The sequence below is a fragment of the Neovison vison genome, chromosome 3 (assembly GCF_020171115.1).
Source record: "Neovison vison isolate M4711 chromosome 3, ASM_NN_V1, whole genome shotgun sequence".
Lineage (NCBI taxonomy): Eukaryota > Metazoa > Chordata > Mammalia > Carnivora > Mustelidae > Neogale > Neogale vison.
Window position 1 is genome coordinate 175,883,659 of NC_058093.1, and position 17,768 is coordinate 175,901,426.

The following is a 17,768-nucleotide window of genomic DNA, read 5'->3' on the forward strand; positions in this document are numbered from 1 at the left end:
GGTGTGTGTATAGGAGTGAGGGAGTATGTGTGTGGGCAGGGCTATTATAAATAAAAAAAGGTTAAACACAAGAACCACATGCAACATGTGAACTTTGATGAGATCTTGGTTTGGAAAAAAAAAAAAAACAGCTAAAAAGGTTTCCTTGGAACATTTGGGGAAATATGAACACATGACAATGGTCCTGTGGTTATGCAGTCAGTGTTCTTATTCTTTGAAGGTATATCCTACAGTGTTTAAAGGCGAAATGTCACAATGCTTGCAGTTTTTCAAATGGTTTGAAACAATAAAAAAAACTGAGTGGAGAAAGAGAGGAAGAAAGCAAATATGTATAAAACTTTCTGATAACAAGCTGGGGGGAGGGGCGCCGGGGTGGCTCAGGAGGTTAAGCCTCTCTGCCTTTGGCTCAGGTCATGATCTCAGGGTCCTGGGATCCAGCCCTGCGTGGGAACTCTTGCTCAGCGGGGAGCCTGCTTCCCCCTCTATCTGCCTGCCTCTCTGCCTACTTGGGATCTGTCAAATAAATAAATAAAATCTTCAAAAAAAAATTTAAAAAAGCTAGGAGGAGAAAAAATGAGGCCAAATGAATGGTAGAAACCACTTTGTGCTCCTATCTGTTAGTCCCACACAATGTGCTAAGAATAGGGGTCATTATTTCCCCCTAGGGGTCACCATGTGGTAGGAATGGGGGTCATTATTTTCAGACCAAAACAAAACATTCACCCTGAAAACTGGATTTTCCTCCTTACCAGTTCTTAGAGCAGAACATATGATTATGGGCCTTTGGTTGCTGAGCTATGAAAGAGCAGGTACCAAGTTAAGCTGGATCATCAGCTGGATGATCACATTTGGCCATAGATACCCTTGCCAAATTATTTTAAATAAGTTTTTTTTTTAAAATTTAAATTCAATTTAATTAACATATAGTGCATTTATTAGTTTCATAGGTAGAATTTAATGATTCACCAGTTGCATATAATACCCAGTGCTCATTCCATCAAGTGTTCTCCTTAATGCGGATCACCCAGTTACCCTATTACCCCCCACCCCAATTCCCCTCCAGTAACACTGTTTCCTATAGTTAAGAGCCTCTTATGGTTTGTCTCCCTCTCTGTTTCATACTTTATTTTTCCTTCTCTTCCCCTACATTCATCTGTTTCTTAAATTCCACATACAACTGAAATCATACATTTGTCTTTCTCTTAACTAAGTTATTTCCAAGTGACTCTGAAGGTCCACATCTGTAGTCATTATTTATTAGGTCAATTTGTGATGATTTAACCTTGAGTGTATTTTCGATTTTTAGGTAAGGTTTTATTTCCCTAAAAAATAGGGCTCAAGGCCAGTGTCCAGAGAGTATGTTCTGGCTCTTACTGAACTAAAAACTGTCAATGGACAACTTTGTATTTTTAAATAGTAAGAATGTTCTGACTTATTAAACCTGTATTCCAAAAGTGAGAAAGAGCTACTGAGCCAAGAGTCAGACCCAATCTTTTAGGTTTCAGAGGGCAATTATCAATGAAAGAAGAGAAAACATACTAAAATTAAGCATACATTTATATATTTCCCATGTTACTGGAAAAAACATAATTAATTTGGCCTCAACTACCCTTAGAGATGTTTCAGGTGAAAACATTTTTCTTTCATCCAATTTTTTTCTTTTTGAACATATAATCTTTGGGGGATTCCACTTCACTTTATTGGCATACTGTGTCAATAAAATGGCTAATTTTATGGACTAACTGATTTGAACATGCTCATTAATTTTTTTTCAGTAAATGCCTCCCAAGGGTATACTGAGTGGGAGCAGTTGGGAGGGAGCAGGGAGAAAGTGAGAGTCTTGCTCTAGTGGAATCTGTAGTGCAGTGGGGAAGCCCTATTTAACAAGTAATGCTCACAGTATGTGCTAGGTCTGGTCAGGGGAGTATAAATACAAAGGCTGCCATCATGTATCATTTGAAATACAGAAATAACTTATCTAAATTTACAGTACCTGATGCCAAATCAAACAAATGATTACCTTTCTTCTTTGATGGTGAGTCTACTTTCACTGCAGGTTTTGATTCCGAGGGGGCCTCCACCAATGATGGGTTAGGAAGGTGGTCTGCATCTAACATAGATGAAATCTGAGGCTGCTCCAGGGGAGGTTCAAGAAGTTCTGCAGCGGAAGTCGCACTGCTTATCTGCTTACACAGGGCTCTGGGTTTGGGTTTCACTATGGTACAGACTGTTTCTCCCATGGAAGCATCTTTCTCAACTTCACTTATGAGGTTGTCCTCACTGGGAATTACCCGAAAATGGGTATTTTCTGATGGTGTAATTGTAGCTGTCCTAGGATGATGGTCAGCTCTCTCTCTTTTGCTGACCTAAAAAGAAGTTTAATTGTTTAAAAGTTAAACCACATTCAAAGGTGTTTGTTAAAATCTATTTCTTAAGCTGGATGCAAGTAATTGAATGCATTTTATTTGTAACAACACATTTAGTTAACACATGATTTTGTATGTGTGAGGTATTTCATAATTAAGAAGTGGGAAAAACTAATAACTACATTTTGTTTAGTATCATGATATCTACAAGAGTTCTATTTCAAACCACTATACTATGAAGAGTTAATCACCAAAGAAGACTAAGGAAACAGGACAAGTTTTATATGCTAAGAGGAAGAATATTCATTTTCAGGGAGAAAAACTTGTGTGCTATATGAAAATTTAGCCCTGCTTGGACTATACCTCAAGGCTCTGTTAACAGTATAAAGTGGGTAGTCAAATCTCAATGCAAATCACACATATAAGCAAAATGTGTATTAAAAAAAACTTAGAGGGTCTAAATATTTTCTCTCAAGTAATGTATCTTTCCAATTCTTTCATTATGATCTGTGAAGAAGTGAAAAAAAAAAAAAAGTGAAAAAGCTTTCATAAAGTCCATTTCTTATTTAAAATTTAAGTGTGGAAATTTTAATTTCCTTTCGGTACCTTTTAAATGTTTCTTATTAAAATGTTAACTAACAATCAACATTATTTACTAAATAGAACACACGAAATAATGCTGTATTCCTTCCGTTGCAGTTATGAAAAATGTTTACTTTGGATTTCCTCATCTGACCACATGAGGGCACTACCATCACTTATATTCAGGGGCACTAGCTCAGAAATCACCCCTCCCCACTTTACCCAGTGTGACAGAGACACCTCACAGGTTTTCAACTGGACAAACTCCACAGACAAGTAAACATCATCAGTACCTTGGTAGACTCTGGGAACCCACCCCACGTCCACTCCATGTGGGACTCAGATCTGAGCAGACTCTCAGCAGGTTTCACCTCCAGCTCTGAATCACTCTTAGGACACACTGCTCCTGGGGAATAGGGACTGTAAACACAAGACAAAGAAATGTGATGCCTTTTAACTCCGCAAACTTCAGTCTTGCTGAGCTCAACAAATTAAAAGAAATATAAGTTTGAACATATCAACTTTATCCTGCCAATATAAAGACTCTACTGAAGGGAATATCAATTACATCTTCCATTTGAGTTCTTTAATAATAGTAAAACACCAACCAGTATCTATTGAGGACTTGCTGGGTTCTCTGCAAATGCTTTATACGCATTATCCCACTGATTCCCACAAGAAATCAATGAGAAAGGTAATTTTACAAGAGATGAACTGCACAAAGACATGGGTTAAATTAACATAATACATAAGAGAAACTGGATTTGAACAAAAAACAAAGTGTGACTGCATGTTTCTTCACATTATCCACAGTTACAGTTAATAGTTGACACTTTAAGATTAGAATTTAAGAATTGTAGAGGGCCAAATTCTAAGCTGATTATGCAGATCTACACTAACCAACGCTGTGAGCGTAAGTCAGATCAAGTTTAGGAACAAAATAATTAGTAAGAGGAAAGGTACATATTCATGTCACAAGTACATATTCATTCAGTTCTCCTACATGAGAGAAATGGGAAATATTATTACTGTCATATGACAGGAACTGAGAAATCTTGAAAATACTTACTTGTCTAAAGGGGACCAGTCTCCATCAGATAAGGGGTAGTGATCCCCAGAATGGAAGAGCAAAGGTTCCTTATATTCATCTTCCTTTACGGAAGCATTTGAAGATCCTCTGTGAAAGGCAAAAAAACAAAGTCATGAACAGTTACATTATTATGTCAGCTTAAAAATATCCCCAAATCTACTGACACATGTTTAGATGATACAACTGAAGAAGGAAGGCCAAGTGATTAATAACTAAAAGGAAAATAGGAAAGAGAAGGGGGATTCACTCATGCCATCTACCATACACTACTGCAATCACTACTGAAGTATGGGATAAACGGGAAGAACCGAAAAGAAGATGTGAATCAAAATTCCTTTTTACAGCTCTTCAAGGTAATTGATTCAAAGGCCAGAAGAGGAAAGCTAAGGCTTTATGTATATTTCATTCAATCCTTATCTGATCAAGGATCCAGAGAAGTTTAATAAATCAAAGAACCAATAAGTGGCTGAATTCAAACAAGTAAGCCCTTGTTCTTTCACTACACTCTCCTGTATATTACAACAAATACAAGACTATGAGTTGAAAACGAACTATAGTGCTTGTCAAAAATATCCTAAAAACTCTTAAAAACATACAGAACTTATTTTTCTTTTTGTTTGGGCCAAGAATTGCCTAAGAATGATACAATGATGATACAAAAGCATGATAAATGCTTTTAAGATTCATGGAGACCTCAGACATAGGAGGATGAATTAATGCTAATAAGGTTTTAATTAATTTACCCTTTGGTTTTCTTGAATTTGCATAGTTAATGTAACTAACTTGCCATATAACCTTGAAAACATCCCTCAGAAGCACTGTGGGCCCCAGCTCTTCATCTTTAGTTGGAAATTTACCACTTGTCCCATTTCAGAATGTTATTCATCAAAATAAAATAAAAACCAATTTTAGGGGACGCCTGGGTGTCAGTTGGTTAAGCATCTGCTTTCAGCTCAGGTCGTGATTTCAGGATCCTGGGATTGAACCCCAAGTTGGAGTCAGAGTGGGGCTCCCTGCTCAGAGGGGAGTCTGCTTCTCCCTAAATCCCTCCACACCCCTCCCCCTGAGCTTGTGCTTGCATGTGCACGTTCTCTCTCAAATAAATAAAATCTTTAAGAAAAATAAAATAACTTTAGGTATTTCTCTGGACACAGAACTTCTTTCCTAAGTGTAGGGGCCTGAGGAGGATAAAATATCTGAAAGCTGCAAACTTTCCAACCCCACCTAATTCCTACCTTGCACAACTGCAAAAGCAGCTGACTTTCTATTCTTTTTCTGATTCTTCGACCTGTATAACATGCTGTTAATACTTTTGACCCTCAATATCTTCCCCCCAATTATTTTAGTATCTAGATGTTGAGCTGGAAGGGGCCTTACCAACCATGTAGTTCAATTCTCTTATTTCACGGATTAAGAAACAGGCCCAGGAGCGCCTGGGTGGGTCAGTCGGTTAAAGGTCTGACTCTTGATTTTGGCTCAGGTCATAATCTCAGGATCCTGAGATAGAGCCCTGTGCTAGGCTCCGTGCTCAGCGGGGAGTCTGCTTCCCTCCCTCCCTCTCTCTCCCTGCTCACTCTCCCAAATAATAAATAAATCTTAAAAAAGAATTAAAGAAGAAACAAAGCCCCAGACAAGAGTGATCAAGTAGCTGTTGTTCCACAATCAAAAAGAGAACAGGCCTAGTCTTCTACCTTTCCGCTCAGCATTTATTTCCGTATACATCTGACCTGAATTCCCATGACTGTCACATTTTGTCCTTTTTTAAAAGTCCTAATTTTCTGTTGGCTACATAATGAAGCAGATCTCGTTTTAGGGAAATTTTAGGAAAGAGTTCCTCCAAGTGGCAGTATCTATGACCCATGGTAATCTAAAGAAAAAAAAAAAGCCACCAAACTCCTAAAAATTATTACAACACCCTAATTTACATGCATTCTGACAAGCCTACTTCCCATGCAAGTAAGATTCTGGCTTAGAGAGAGAGTGGACAATCTAACTGCCGACCAAATCAGGACTCTGATAGATTTGGCTGATGCAGCCGTTTGCACAATCTGGAAAAGTGAGGCATGTGCCAGTATTTTTGTAATACATTCATTTACAATGCTTGTGTACAAAATCTTTAGAATAACGATTCTTTGCATTTAGTAGGCAACTCTGCGTATGTTTTAGAAATGTTTTAACTTCCTAAATTAAAGCTGCAGACTGTAAGAATTCTAAGTTTTGGGGTGCCCAGGTGGCTCACCTAGTTAAGCTTCTGACTCTTGGTTTTGGCTTCGGTCATGATCTCATGATTATGGGATCAAACCCCATATTGGGCTCAGTGCAGAGTCTGCTTCAGATCCTCTCAACCTCTCACTTGAGCTCTCTCTCTCAAATAAATAAAATCTTAAAAAAAAAGAATTCTAAGCTTTGCTCAATTATGTTATAATAAAAGACATACATCAATAAACTTTGATGGCAAAAGTATTACTTCAGTGACCTTTCTGGTGGATCTTGGAAGAACTGTAGGCAGAACTTTAGGGTCACTTGTGGGCAGCAACTTCTTGTCCAATGCTCATCAATAAAGTAAACCACCCTGCTGATACACACATGGTCCTCTTCTAGTGCCAGAGCAACCACTGAGTGGAACAGATCTAAGATAACCTTTTAAAAATCAAAATCTTGAACAAAAAAATACATGTTCTACCCCCAATTGTTACCTTTTAAACCCTAGGCACTGTTGACTTGACAACTGGCGTATATATATATATATTTTTTAAGATCTTATTTATTCATTTGACAGACAGAGATCACAAGTATGCAGAAAGGCAGGCAGAGACAGAGAGGAGGAAACAGGCTCCCCGCTAAGCAGAGAGCCCGATGCGGGGCTCGATCTCGGGACCCTGAGATCATGACCTGAGCCGAAAGCAGAGGCTTTAACCCACTGAGCCACCCAGGCGCCCCAACAACTGGCATATATTTTAAGCTCTTCTACTTAGCTGGTAAGGAAGAAGTAATCAAGATTTCTCACTTTAAAAAAAGCCAAAATGACAAAAATCCTCCTTTCCTCTTCAACTTACTAGGAATGTTTTGATGATAAACTCTAAACAACAACTCTCAACTTCTCAGAAACAGATGAGATACCAAGATGCCGAATAAGGATATACACCCAAGGCTGCCCAAGGGCCAAGTCACTAATTCAGATCTTGTGACTTACAATTCATTTGGGTTTTTGGAAACCTACCAGATGGAAAAGACACACACTCCTAGTCTGCTTCAAGTGATATTTTAATACCACAGCAGGATGTCTGATGGCAAATTTTATAGAACAGCAGAAAGGAAAAAAAATGCCTCTTCCACTGATTCCACAGGAAAAACAAGTCTAAACCTCACACTGTAGCTCCATGGAATAAACAACAGCAACCAGCTGGACCTGAGCTCTTTCCACAGCATGTGCACATGACCAGCACCTGCAGGGAGAGCCCTACCTTGCTGAGTGGACCCCCTTGTCGTCATCAGAGCTCATTTCCACATCCACGGTATCCTCTGCGGCAGCGGAAGCAGTCTGGTCTTCCTTCTTACTGTCCTGTTTGCATTTCTTTCTCCTTCGTTTTTTCTTTTTCACAGAACTTGAAGTGAAAACCGTTTCTGTTTCCAAGATGTGTGAGATGTCTGAACTCTGAGATGATCTTTCATTTCCACCAGATTTCTCCAAAGGGGCATCAATATCTTTAAAGAACTGGTCTTCAGTAGGAATTGGTGAGGTGGCAAGGTAAGCAGGAAGCTTTTCCTTAAAAAGAATATGAAGAAAGAAAAATTGTCCATGACAAAGTGGACAGTGAATCAAAAACAGTAACAAACTCTTTGTGTATCTAAATTCACAGGAGTGGAAAGAATACACAATCCCCAAGTAAGAGTGTCACACTGAACGAAGTCACTGCCCACTCTACTCTGAAAGATCTTTACCCTGGCAAAAATAGTTCATCTGGTCTGTGTAACTGAATGAATTTGAAGGAACTGATATACCAAATTAGCACAAAGCCATGAAAACTAAAGTTAAAGCACAGCCAATTAAATTCTCTGCATGGGAAGATCAAAGTAATGGCAGCATTTCAAGGAGACAGTACAAGGCACTTTGTCAAGAACTTACAAAGTACGGTAACAGGATAAAGCAGAAGGCAGGGATCAGGAATACCCCATCAGATGATGGCAGCAGGACAGGTAAGTGAAGTGAGGATCTATAGTAAAATTAGTGTTTACTAAATTAAATGAGGGTGTAAGAAGGTGGTTAAGATAGACAATACCCTGTTAACAAATGAAATTAGCATATTTTAAAATTGTAATGTATTCACGATAGCCTTTCAGGTATTCAAAAGAAGAAAATAAGGCCCAATAGTCAGAAATAATTAAACTTGTGGGGGGCCTGGGTGACTCAGTTAAGCATCCCACTCTTGATTTCAGCTCAGGTCATGATCTCAGGGTCCTGGGATTGAAGCCTCTGTTGCACTCCATTCTGAGTGGGGAGTCTGCTTGAGATTTTCTTTCCCTCTTCTTCTGTTCCGCTGACCCTACTTGTGCATGTGCTCTCTAAAATAATTTTTAAAAGTAAATAAAGAATTCAACTTATAATTTAATTATAAATAAATGATATTAAATGATCTGCTGTTCAGAAAATTAACTTCTTAGTCACTGACTTCACCCCTTTGTTTCATGGGGGAAATGGAAGGTACGTAATAGAGGTATAAATTAACCTCAAATAACACAGAATACTCAAATTTTTACATAATAGTCCTGAAAAATGAATGAATTTCCGTAATTGTTCTAAATCAAGCTTTTGAATTTGGCTTTGGTAGACATATTACCCCAAAGCCAATATTTTGTTTATCCAAGCAAAATGTGTGTTCACCAGCAACACACACTTACAGAGGAACTGTGATAACAGGATATTATTCTGCATGCCCCCAGGGCACTCAAGTGACAGGCTGTGGCCTCTAACTTCCAGGGCCTTTTAATTCAATGGTCCTTGTTATAAATAAGTTCACTAGTACTTCTTTAAAAGCTGTTTCGTCTCTGGTGGCATTTCCTAGTTCTGTTATAGCACTGTTTGCAGTTTATGGAGCAGGGGTGGGGGGCAGGGTGTGGGGGATGAAACAACTTAAATCTCTGTCAGAACAAGAATGGTTAAACTGTGGTGTGTCCAACTGTGGATGACTGGGCAACTATTAAAAGGACAGGGACAGATCTAGATGTAACAATATATAGTTTAAAAGGCTTGAAAAGGATCTAACAATATATAGTTTAGATGAACCAAGTTTAAGAGAAACAAAAATGTAAATAAATGGAACAGATGGGTTTTGGTAACATTTATTCCCTTTAAAACTGTAAAGTCCTGGAGAGTGGGGGCACGTTATAGTCATAGTATGTGCCACTGAGTAGTAATTCCAATGCTGTTGGATGAATCAACTTCTTTTGCTTTAATTTTAAAGATTTATTTTATTATTATTATTTTTTATTTTTGACAGAGACACAACAACAGACGGAACACAGCAGGGGGAGTGGGAGAGGGAGAAGCAGCCTTCCCGCTGAGCAGGGAGCCCTGACACAGGGTTCCATCCCAGGACCATGACCTGAGCAGAAGCCAGACACCTAATGACTGAGCCACCCAGGCATCCTCTCAACCTTTTTTTTTTTTTCCTTTTTTTAAAAGAGGACACTATTCTAAAGAAAATCTAAACAATTTGATGATACATGGCGTAGGAAAAAAAGGGTAGCAACTTGACACTCTGCAAGTTAACCTTGCTAAGCATTGTTATAAATGGAATCATCAGAGCTGACCACAAGAACCAGGTAACAAACTATCAGTAACCCAGTCCTTTCACTTGTTGATTGATACAAAACCTAATCCATCACTCTTCTGAAACACACATGATTTTAAGGAACACATAAAAAATATTTTATTCACGTGATAACTCATTTATTGTTTCCTTCTCCTTTTTGCTTCAGTCTCTGATGAGGAAAAATTTTGTTTGCATCAAGTAAACATGAATGAGGTAATAGTAAAACAAGTAATTAAGGTACTAGAAAAAATACTGGTCTGGAAAGGTTCCCTTTCATAATCATGCTTTGTAATGCTGCTTTACATATTGGTATCTAAATTGTTGGTTTCTCTCTAAAAATGATGAACAATCTCATTCTATTATTTTTTTAGTGATGTTTTTCTTTGTCAATTTATGACATCCAACATGAAGTTCATCTTCAAAACCCCCAAAAGTAGTCCTGTATCTTTAGTAACTTGAAGGTTATCATTTTCGCTGAGATTTTATTCTTTATGGTAAAAGCTGTAACGAAGCCTTGTCTAAGATCTACAATAACTCCATCAAGAACAGCTTACAATCATTCACATCAGTAGATATGTGGGGTGCAGTTGGGGGAGAGAACAAACTATCTTACTGAAAGAAGCCAAACATGCAATAATCATTTAAAAAGATACAGGCTAATTAATTTAAATTTCTTGAGACATAATAAACTAATTCTCAAGACTGTTCAAGGTTAGAGATCCAACAACCCTAACCAAAATGGTAAATACATTTTCCAAGTTTAAAGGTCACACTTGTACGAAACACAGCCTGCAGAGATATGCCTTCAATATTTAGGTAGAATTGAATGTATTCAAGTTAAAGTGTAAATGCTACCAGATACTAAATAAGAAAGCTCATTAGTGACAGAAAAAGAGCAAGTGCAAAGGTGTTCTGCACGTTCTCTGTACCGACACTTGGTGGGGAGAAAAGCTCTTCACTCCTCTAGCTCCTTCCTCACAGCTTAGTTTTTCAGCCTAAAACTAAAGCTTTTTTAACTTGTAATAATCACCTCTATAACCATGAAAGCTGCTGAACATTTCTGTTTTGGGAAAGGTCCTGGAGGCCTGAATACGATGTGTAGAGTGGATGTAACCTACTAGAACTTACATATTCCTCTTCAGTCTCCTCCACAAAGAAAGCTTCCCCATTGTCACCCAACTTCATGTGAAGATCCACTGCATCACCATTGATTTCTATATCAATCTAAGAGGAGAAACAAAGTGTGATTTAGTATGAAAACTTTCATTGACCCTAAACCAAGCCAAACTTAGTACTGAGGTTTCTAGACTGACAGTCCCAGAGAAACAATGCTACCTGTCCTACCCTAAAAAACTAAACAGACCTGGGGAGGAAGGGGATGGATAAGGGACTAAAAGAAAATGTTATATCATTTATTTTTATGACAAAATATTTTACTTAGTTTCCCAAATCGTATAAAATAGGGGAAATACAATTGCTGAAAAACATTCGAGCACTTTCAGAGTTCTAGCACAGACAGGCCTCACCTGGCATGGTTCATACAAACAGACTTCAGTTACTGTGGTATGTTAACTGTAACTGCAGAAAGCACAAACGTTACTGGCTGCTCTTCTGTCAACATATCACTACATAAAAACAGATGCCCATCATGATCCATAATCCATCACGTCACTTTCCAAAGTCTGCTGGTGACTAGTCGAAGCACATGTGTTATTCAGTTCAGGCACAGACAGCAAAGCTTATAGTTGTAGTTGTCTACTTGTCTCTCACTGATAAACCCTTGTGACATTTTATAAAAAGGGGTAATTAAGAGGAAACTGGCCAAGATCAAAATGCAACCTAGCCTAACAAAAAGCAGTATTACTGAAAGTAAAATTCAAATTGAGTGTCAAGTTACAGAAAAAAATCGCTGACTCCAGGAATGGAGACCCTGTTGCCATTCAAAAGACTCAAGATGTGCAGCCAGAGGAACCTGGTGAAGGCGAGCTTATCCATAAAGGAGGAAAGTGGTTGTGCATAAAGGATGAAGATGGCCCAGAGGAAGTGACAAAGGAAAAACACTTCATATTGAAGGAACTCACAGACATACTTCGTGATACCAAATGTTTCAGAGATGAAAACCTGAAAGCTAATCCACACTCAGAAAAGAGTATGATAATTTGCCAAGACAAAGAAAAGATGCTTGTTCCATATTACAAGTTTCACATCAAGAGGACAAACACGGTTCAGACCAACTAGTCTTGGTAAGTTATTTTACAAAGAAATATGACATTTTAGTTTTCCTTTTTTTTTTTTTTTTTTAAAGATTTTATTTATTTATTAGTCAGTGAGAGACACACACAATGAGAAAGGGAACATAAGCAGGGGAGTGGGAGAGGGAGCAGTCTTCCCTCTGAGCAGGGAGCCCGATGTTGGGGCTGGATTCCAGGACCCTGGGATCATGACCCAAGCTGAAGGCAGTCACTTAACCAACTGAGCCACCCAGGTGCCCTAGTTCTCCATGTTTTTAATGTTTTAAATTGCAGTGTACTAAACATCATTTCATTATTTTTCATTTTCTTATACATTTATAACAGAAATTTTTAAAGGTTTGACAAATACATAAAAATCATGGGAAAAATCCTAATTTTTCTCAGTTATTAAGTTTGTTTTGCATGGTTTCAGCTTGCCCAGTCATTTTCATGATCTGTACTACCATGCAAAGAACTGTATAGATATAAAATATTAAAATAACACTTACACTTAAAAATTATGTAGTCTTCTTCTGTTGACTGAATAAATGCCTTTAAATACTTTATAATATTAAATAAATACCAACTTTCAAAACTTTCTTTTTTTAAAAAGAAGATTTGTATTTATTTATTTGAGAGAGTGAGTGAGCATGCAAGAATGAGCAGGGGAGGGGCAGAAGAAGAAGCAAACTCCCTGCTCAGCGGGGAGCTTGACACAGGGCTGGAGCCCAGGACCCCAAGATCATGACCTGAGCTAAAGGCAGATGCTTAACTGAAGGAGCCACCCAGGTGACCCCCAACTTTTAAACTCTTACAGATAAACTTGGAAACTCCAGTTTTAGACTGCTTCAGGGGATATACCTAAAATATATAAAAATATAATATAGGTATAAATACAGCACTCCACAATCTAAGTGTACTTAGCTTTGCAAGGCCCTTATGGTGGGAACAGCTGCATGGTCCACTAGGTTTTTTTCCCAGTGAGGACCAATTTATCCCTTGACTCCTGGTCACATCAGGTCACTGAAGGTCATTAGCTGCCAAATGTTGTCAAAATGCTTGTTATAAAAGTCCGGTATGTAAGTAACATAACCACACTGCAGGGTAAGGAAGAAAACTAACCTAAGTGGAAAATGGTATTTTGACTATTTTAAGTCTGAAGACAAAAAGAACTATAAACAAATGTTGTAGTTAGTATTTTTTTTTTAAATCAGAGATATGAGTTAGCAGTTCTGAAATTATTTTATGTGTATTCTAGAACTGAATAGGTAAAGATATTGTAATAGTAAGAGGCATGTTTCTCACTGTCAGAAAGAAGTCACAAATAAGGAGATGAGGAGGAAGCTTCTGGAGACGAATACGAATCAGTGGGAAAATTCATGATTTTTACAGACATACGTAGGTGCATGTATCTATGTATGTAGATTTTTCCCGCTCTGCCCACTGACAGGGCCTAGAAGCAAGGACACCTCAGTTAGTAATGAGCACTCCTAGTGACCAGATTCTTTGTTTCTAGATACTTTTCTCTAGTAAGAGGAACCACCATTCCTCAGAGAAACAAAATAATTCCAGGGCTGATGGAGGTAAAGTAGATTCTTCTGGAATATCTTATGGTGCCAGAAAGTAAGGAAGTACTCAAAAAATGATGGGAGCATTTCAAAAGGACTCAACTTGAAGGAGCTAAACTACCAATTGCCAAACATGGGACAATCTGAGCAACTAAATAATGATAATAATGGATTAGAACCCACACAGTAAAATTAATACTCAGAAATCCATACTGATCTAAATAAATAATGGAATAAGTAAACAAGAGAGAAAGATAGCTCTTTGATACAGTAGAATTTCAATTAATAAACAGAGTAGGTGGGACGCCTGGGTGGCTCAGTTGGTTGGACGACTGCCTTCGGCTCAGGGCGTGATCCTGGAGTCCCAGGATCGAGTCCCACATCGGGCTCCCAGCTCCATGGGAAGTCTGCTTCGCTCTCTGACCTTCTCCTCGCTCATGCTCTCTCTCACTGTCTCTCTCTCTCAAATAAATAAATAAAAAATCTTTAAAAAAAAAATAAATAAACAGAGTAGGAAGGATGGAAACAAAATCATTTGGTAAACACCACAGTAATAACTGTTGCAGGCAAAATTCATCAGTGTATGGTAAAATTCATGGAAGTATGATGAAAAATGGTATTTGCACAGTCTCCAAGTTTCTTCCCACATATAAATTTACCGTAAAGAAACCTAGTAGACACCATTAACCAAGGCATCAATGTCAATATCACCAGTAATGAAACATGGCACCACGATGGGCCTCCTGAGATGATGCACTGAGAGGGGCAACCCTTACTCTATATTACTCTTCCCCCAATGAGAAAACATCAGACAAATTCAAACTGCGGCACAATTTATATAATAACCATTTGTACTCTTCAAAAGTCAAGGTTGTAAGGGAAGACAGAATGATCAGAGAATACAGGTGAAAGCAGTGTGGGATCCTGGATAGGATCATGGAGAAAAAGATGACAGCAGTGGGAAAACTGGCATTTTGATGTACTACTCCTTGTAAACTGGTATCCAAAACAATACTCCTATCTATATAGTCATACTTCCTACCCTGTGGCTTAATCTTACTCAATATATATGACTCAGATGTTGAAATAGAACTGATTTGTGTTTTAGAAATACTGGCTGTAGGGATGCCTGGGTGGCTCAGTCAGTTAGGTTGCCAATTCTTGATTTCAGCTCAGGTCATGATTACAGGGTCCTGGGATTGGGACCCATGTCAGGCTCCACACTCAGTCCAGAGCCACTTGAGATTTTCTCTCTCCCTCTGCTCATGCTCCCTCTCTCGCTCTCCCTCCCTCACTTCCAAAAATAAATAAAATGTTAAACAGAAATATTGGCTGTAGCAGACTTGTTCTGGCATGCCACTCTTCAGGTAAGACTATCTCTGGGTATGTCTTTTGGGGATCTATTCATCCTCTATTTCAGACCACCAGTTTTAGGTGTGGCTTCAGAGTGAGGAGGTAAGGCTGGTGTCTGTGCCAAGCCAATCCATATATTCCATCCCAGCTACAGGACCAGGGAGACTGGTAAGTCTGACAGGGAGACTAAATACTGATGCTTCTGGAGGCAGAAATGGCTCTCTTTTTACTACAGTTGCTGAAATCCTGGGAAGTAAACCTGGAGGTACTGTAGCTCTCTTGCATTAACACATAGAGAGACAGAGTTGAAAGGTAGGAGGAGACAGAGTTCTGATAATACCCTCAGACACCAAATAAAGCCCATTTTAATTCAAATGCCCCTGGATTTTAGTTATAGAACCCAATAAATTCTGCTTAAGCTGGTGCGAGATGGATTTTTGTCACCCACAATGGAAACTTCCTGTCTAATATATTATTTAATCTTGATAAATAACTATTAGTTTTGTGTTAAATCAACAAAATTAATATTAAAAAATACCAACTTCAGGTTTACCTTCTGAAATTCAAGTCTTGAGTTATGAAGCATATTGGGAGTGTTGGTGTTCTATCAAACAAGAACATACCAATGACAGTGGGAAAATTATTATATATCTCCCCCTAACCAGAGGGTTAAAGGTGATTATGATTTCAAGTCCACTTCATAGGTGTCACAGTAACTGAGGTCTTAGTTTAAAATCTATGAATAGCTTTCCCTAATCCAAACTGACCCAAAATAAGACAAAGAGTTAATCCAAATTGTCTGAGTATATAAAGGGAGACATGATTTTGGTTTTACTGTCACAGGAAAGCTGTTAAATAGCCAGATTTCCTCCCAAACACATCCTTTGGATTTCTGGGACACTGATGCAAAAGTCTCTTTTCCTGTGTCTCATGGACAGATTCATATTAAAATCCAGGGGTGTGACAAGGTATTTAACACAATCATTTGAGCAGCCTTGTACAGAAACTGTACTACATCTTTTTTTTTTTTTAAGATTTTATTTATTTATTTGACAGAGATCACAAGTAGGCAGAGGGGTAGGCAGAGAGAGAGGGAGAAGCAGGCTCCCCGCTGAGCAGAGAGCCCGATGCGGGACTCGATCCCAGGACCCTGAGATCATGACCCGAGCTGAAGGCAGAGGCTTTAACCCACTGAGTCACCCAGGTGCCCCTGTACTACATCTTAATTGGAGGCATACAGCATATAGAAAGAGGTATGCTGTCTGTCCAGACACCAATTATAGATACACAAATGCTTACATATACAACAGCCTGCAGATTCCATTCTGAAAGGCCGGAATACTTAACCAATCTGCTGATCAAAAACTCTGACCACAGAAGAACAAACAAAAGTGCCATATAAGCCATTTAATGAATAGATCCTTTTACAGCTAATGGGAAATTTCAGTGCTCAACAGTTTGGTACAGATTCTCCCAGAGCAGATAAAGTCTAAAAGTACTATAAGCTAGTGTTACTGGCAAGAAATAAAAATTCCAAGAAGCCCAAATGTGGCTGAACACCGTTTTGCAATGGAAAGTCTCCAAGTTACTAAATGAACTGTGCGACTGCTTTTGGTTTCCAAAGGATGACTGAACAGAGGCCAGACCACACAAACACTGCCACACTGCAACGTGGCTCTCCAGTGAACTGATTTATAACACCTAGAAAAGAAGATGTGTTTTGGTAGTGGGCAGGAAGGGAGAATATCTAGGGGTGTGAAACCCACAAAAAAGTTTCTTCCATTCTCAAAACAACCTAAGTTTAATTAAAATAGAGAGAATTCCTATTTTAAGGAATAAGATCACCTATGTAAAATAGCGAACACCTGGAAATAGATGTTTCCAACTTATGCCGGTGGTCCTCTAACATACGTTCTGTGCCCCAATATGGTGTGGATCTTTCATTGTGCTTTAAAATCCTGACAAAATCTCCCTAAATTGTTCAGGTAGATACTGTGGAATAAGACTAGAAAGGAAAAATACTATGTACCTGCAAGGTTTTATTACCAGCTCAGCATTCTAATTTGATTGACATCAAATACATTAACAAACCTTCTCATTGCTCCATTACTTGAAGGTGGACAATGTAGGAAATGTAGGAATGTAGGAATGGAGAATGTAGGAAAGGAGAATGTAGGAATGTAGGAAAAGGAAATCAACACAAATTATTTTCTTTCTGAATGAATCTTCCCCAAAATAAATAAAAGCCAACAAGCCTATGGCCTGCAGGTTTGCATTCAGTAAGATCTGCAGACAAGTCCTGGTATTACTTTAACAGCTTCCTCAAAACAAATATGGAATTTATCTTGTCGAAATAAATGTAATGCATTCTTGACTATATCAATCTATCTCATTCACAACTGGTACGAAGGTATTGCCCTAAAAATTTTATAAATTTTTAAATTTTATTTCTTTGTCAAAGAGAGAAATAGCAAGTGCACAAGCAGGGAGAAGAGCACACAGAGGGAGAAGAAGGCTCCCTGCTAAGCAAGAAGCCCAATGCAGGACTTAATCTCAGGACCCTGGAATCATGACCTAAGCCAAAGACAGACACAACCAACTGAGCCACCCAGGTGTCCCTCCCCTAAATAGTTTAAAGTGCTGTATGCGGTAAAGAAACGTTCTGAAGACACCTAACCTTCCTCATTTATAACTCCAGTTTCTTCATTTTGCTCTTCTGGGTTGTAACAAATAGAACTATTAAGATAATTTTCAGCCTTTTTTGC

At 38.4% G+C, this 17,768-nt stretch overlaps 1 protein-coding gene across 2 annotated transcripts in view; it reads right to left on the reverse strand.

Moving 5' to 3' along the window:
* LPIN2 (lipin 2) overlaps nucleotides 1–17,768 on the reverse strand; it is an 83,066-nt gene that overhangs the window by 17,697 nt on the left and 47,601 nt on the right. For both annotated transcript variants that reach the window (XM_044243333.1, XM_044243332.1), the window contains exons 3-7: nucleotides 10,980–11,075; nucleotides 7,503–7,804; nucleotides 4,018–4,125; nucleotides 3,242–3,368; nucleotides 2,021–2,366 (exon numbers count right to left, since the gene is read on the reverse strand). In XM_044243333.1, the coding sequence (XP_044099268.1) occupies nucleotides 2,021–2,366; nucleotides 3,242–3,368; nucleotides 4,018–4,125; nucleotides 7,503–7,804; nucleotides 10,980–11,075 (979 nt within the window). The remainder of the gene's footprint in view (nucleotides 1–2,020; nucleotides 2,367–3,241; nucleotides 3,369–4,017; nucleotides 4,126–7,502; nucleotides 7,805–10,979; nucleotides 11,076–17,768) is intronic.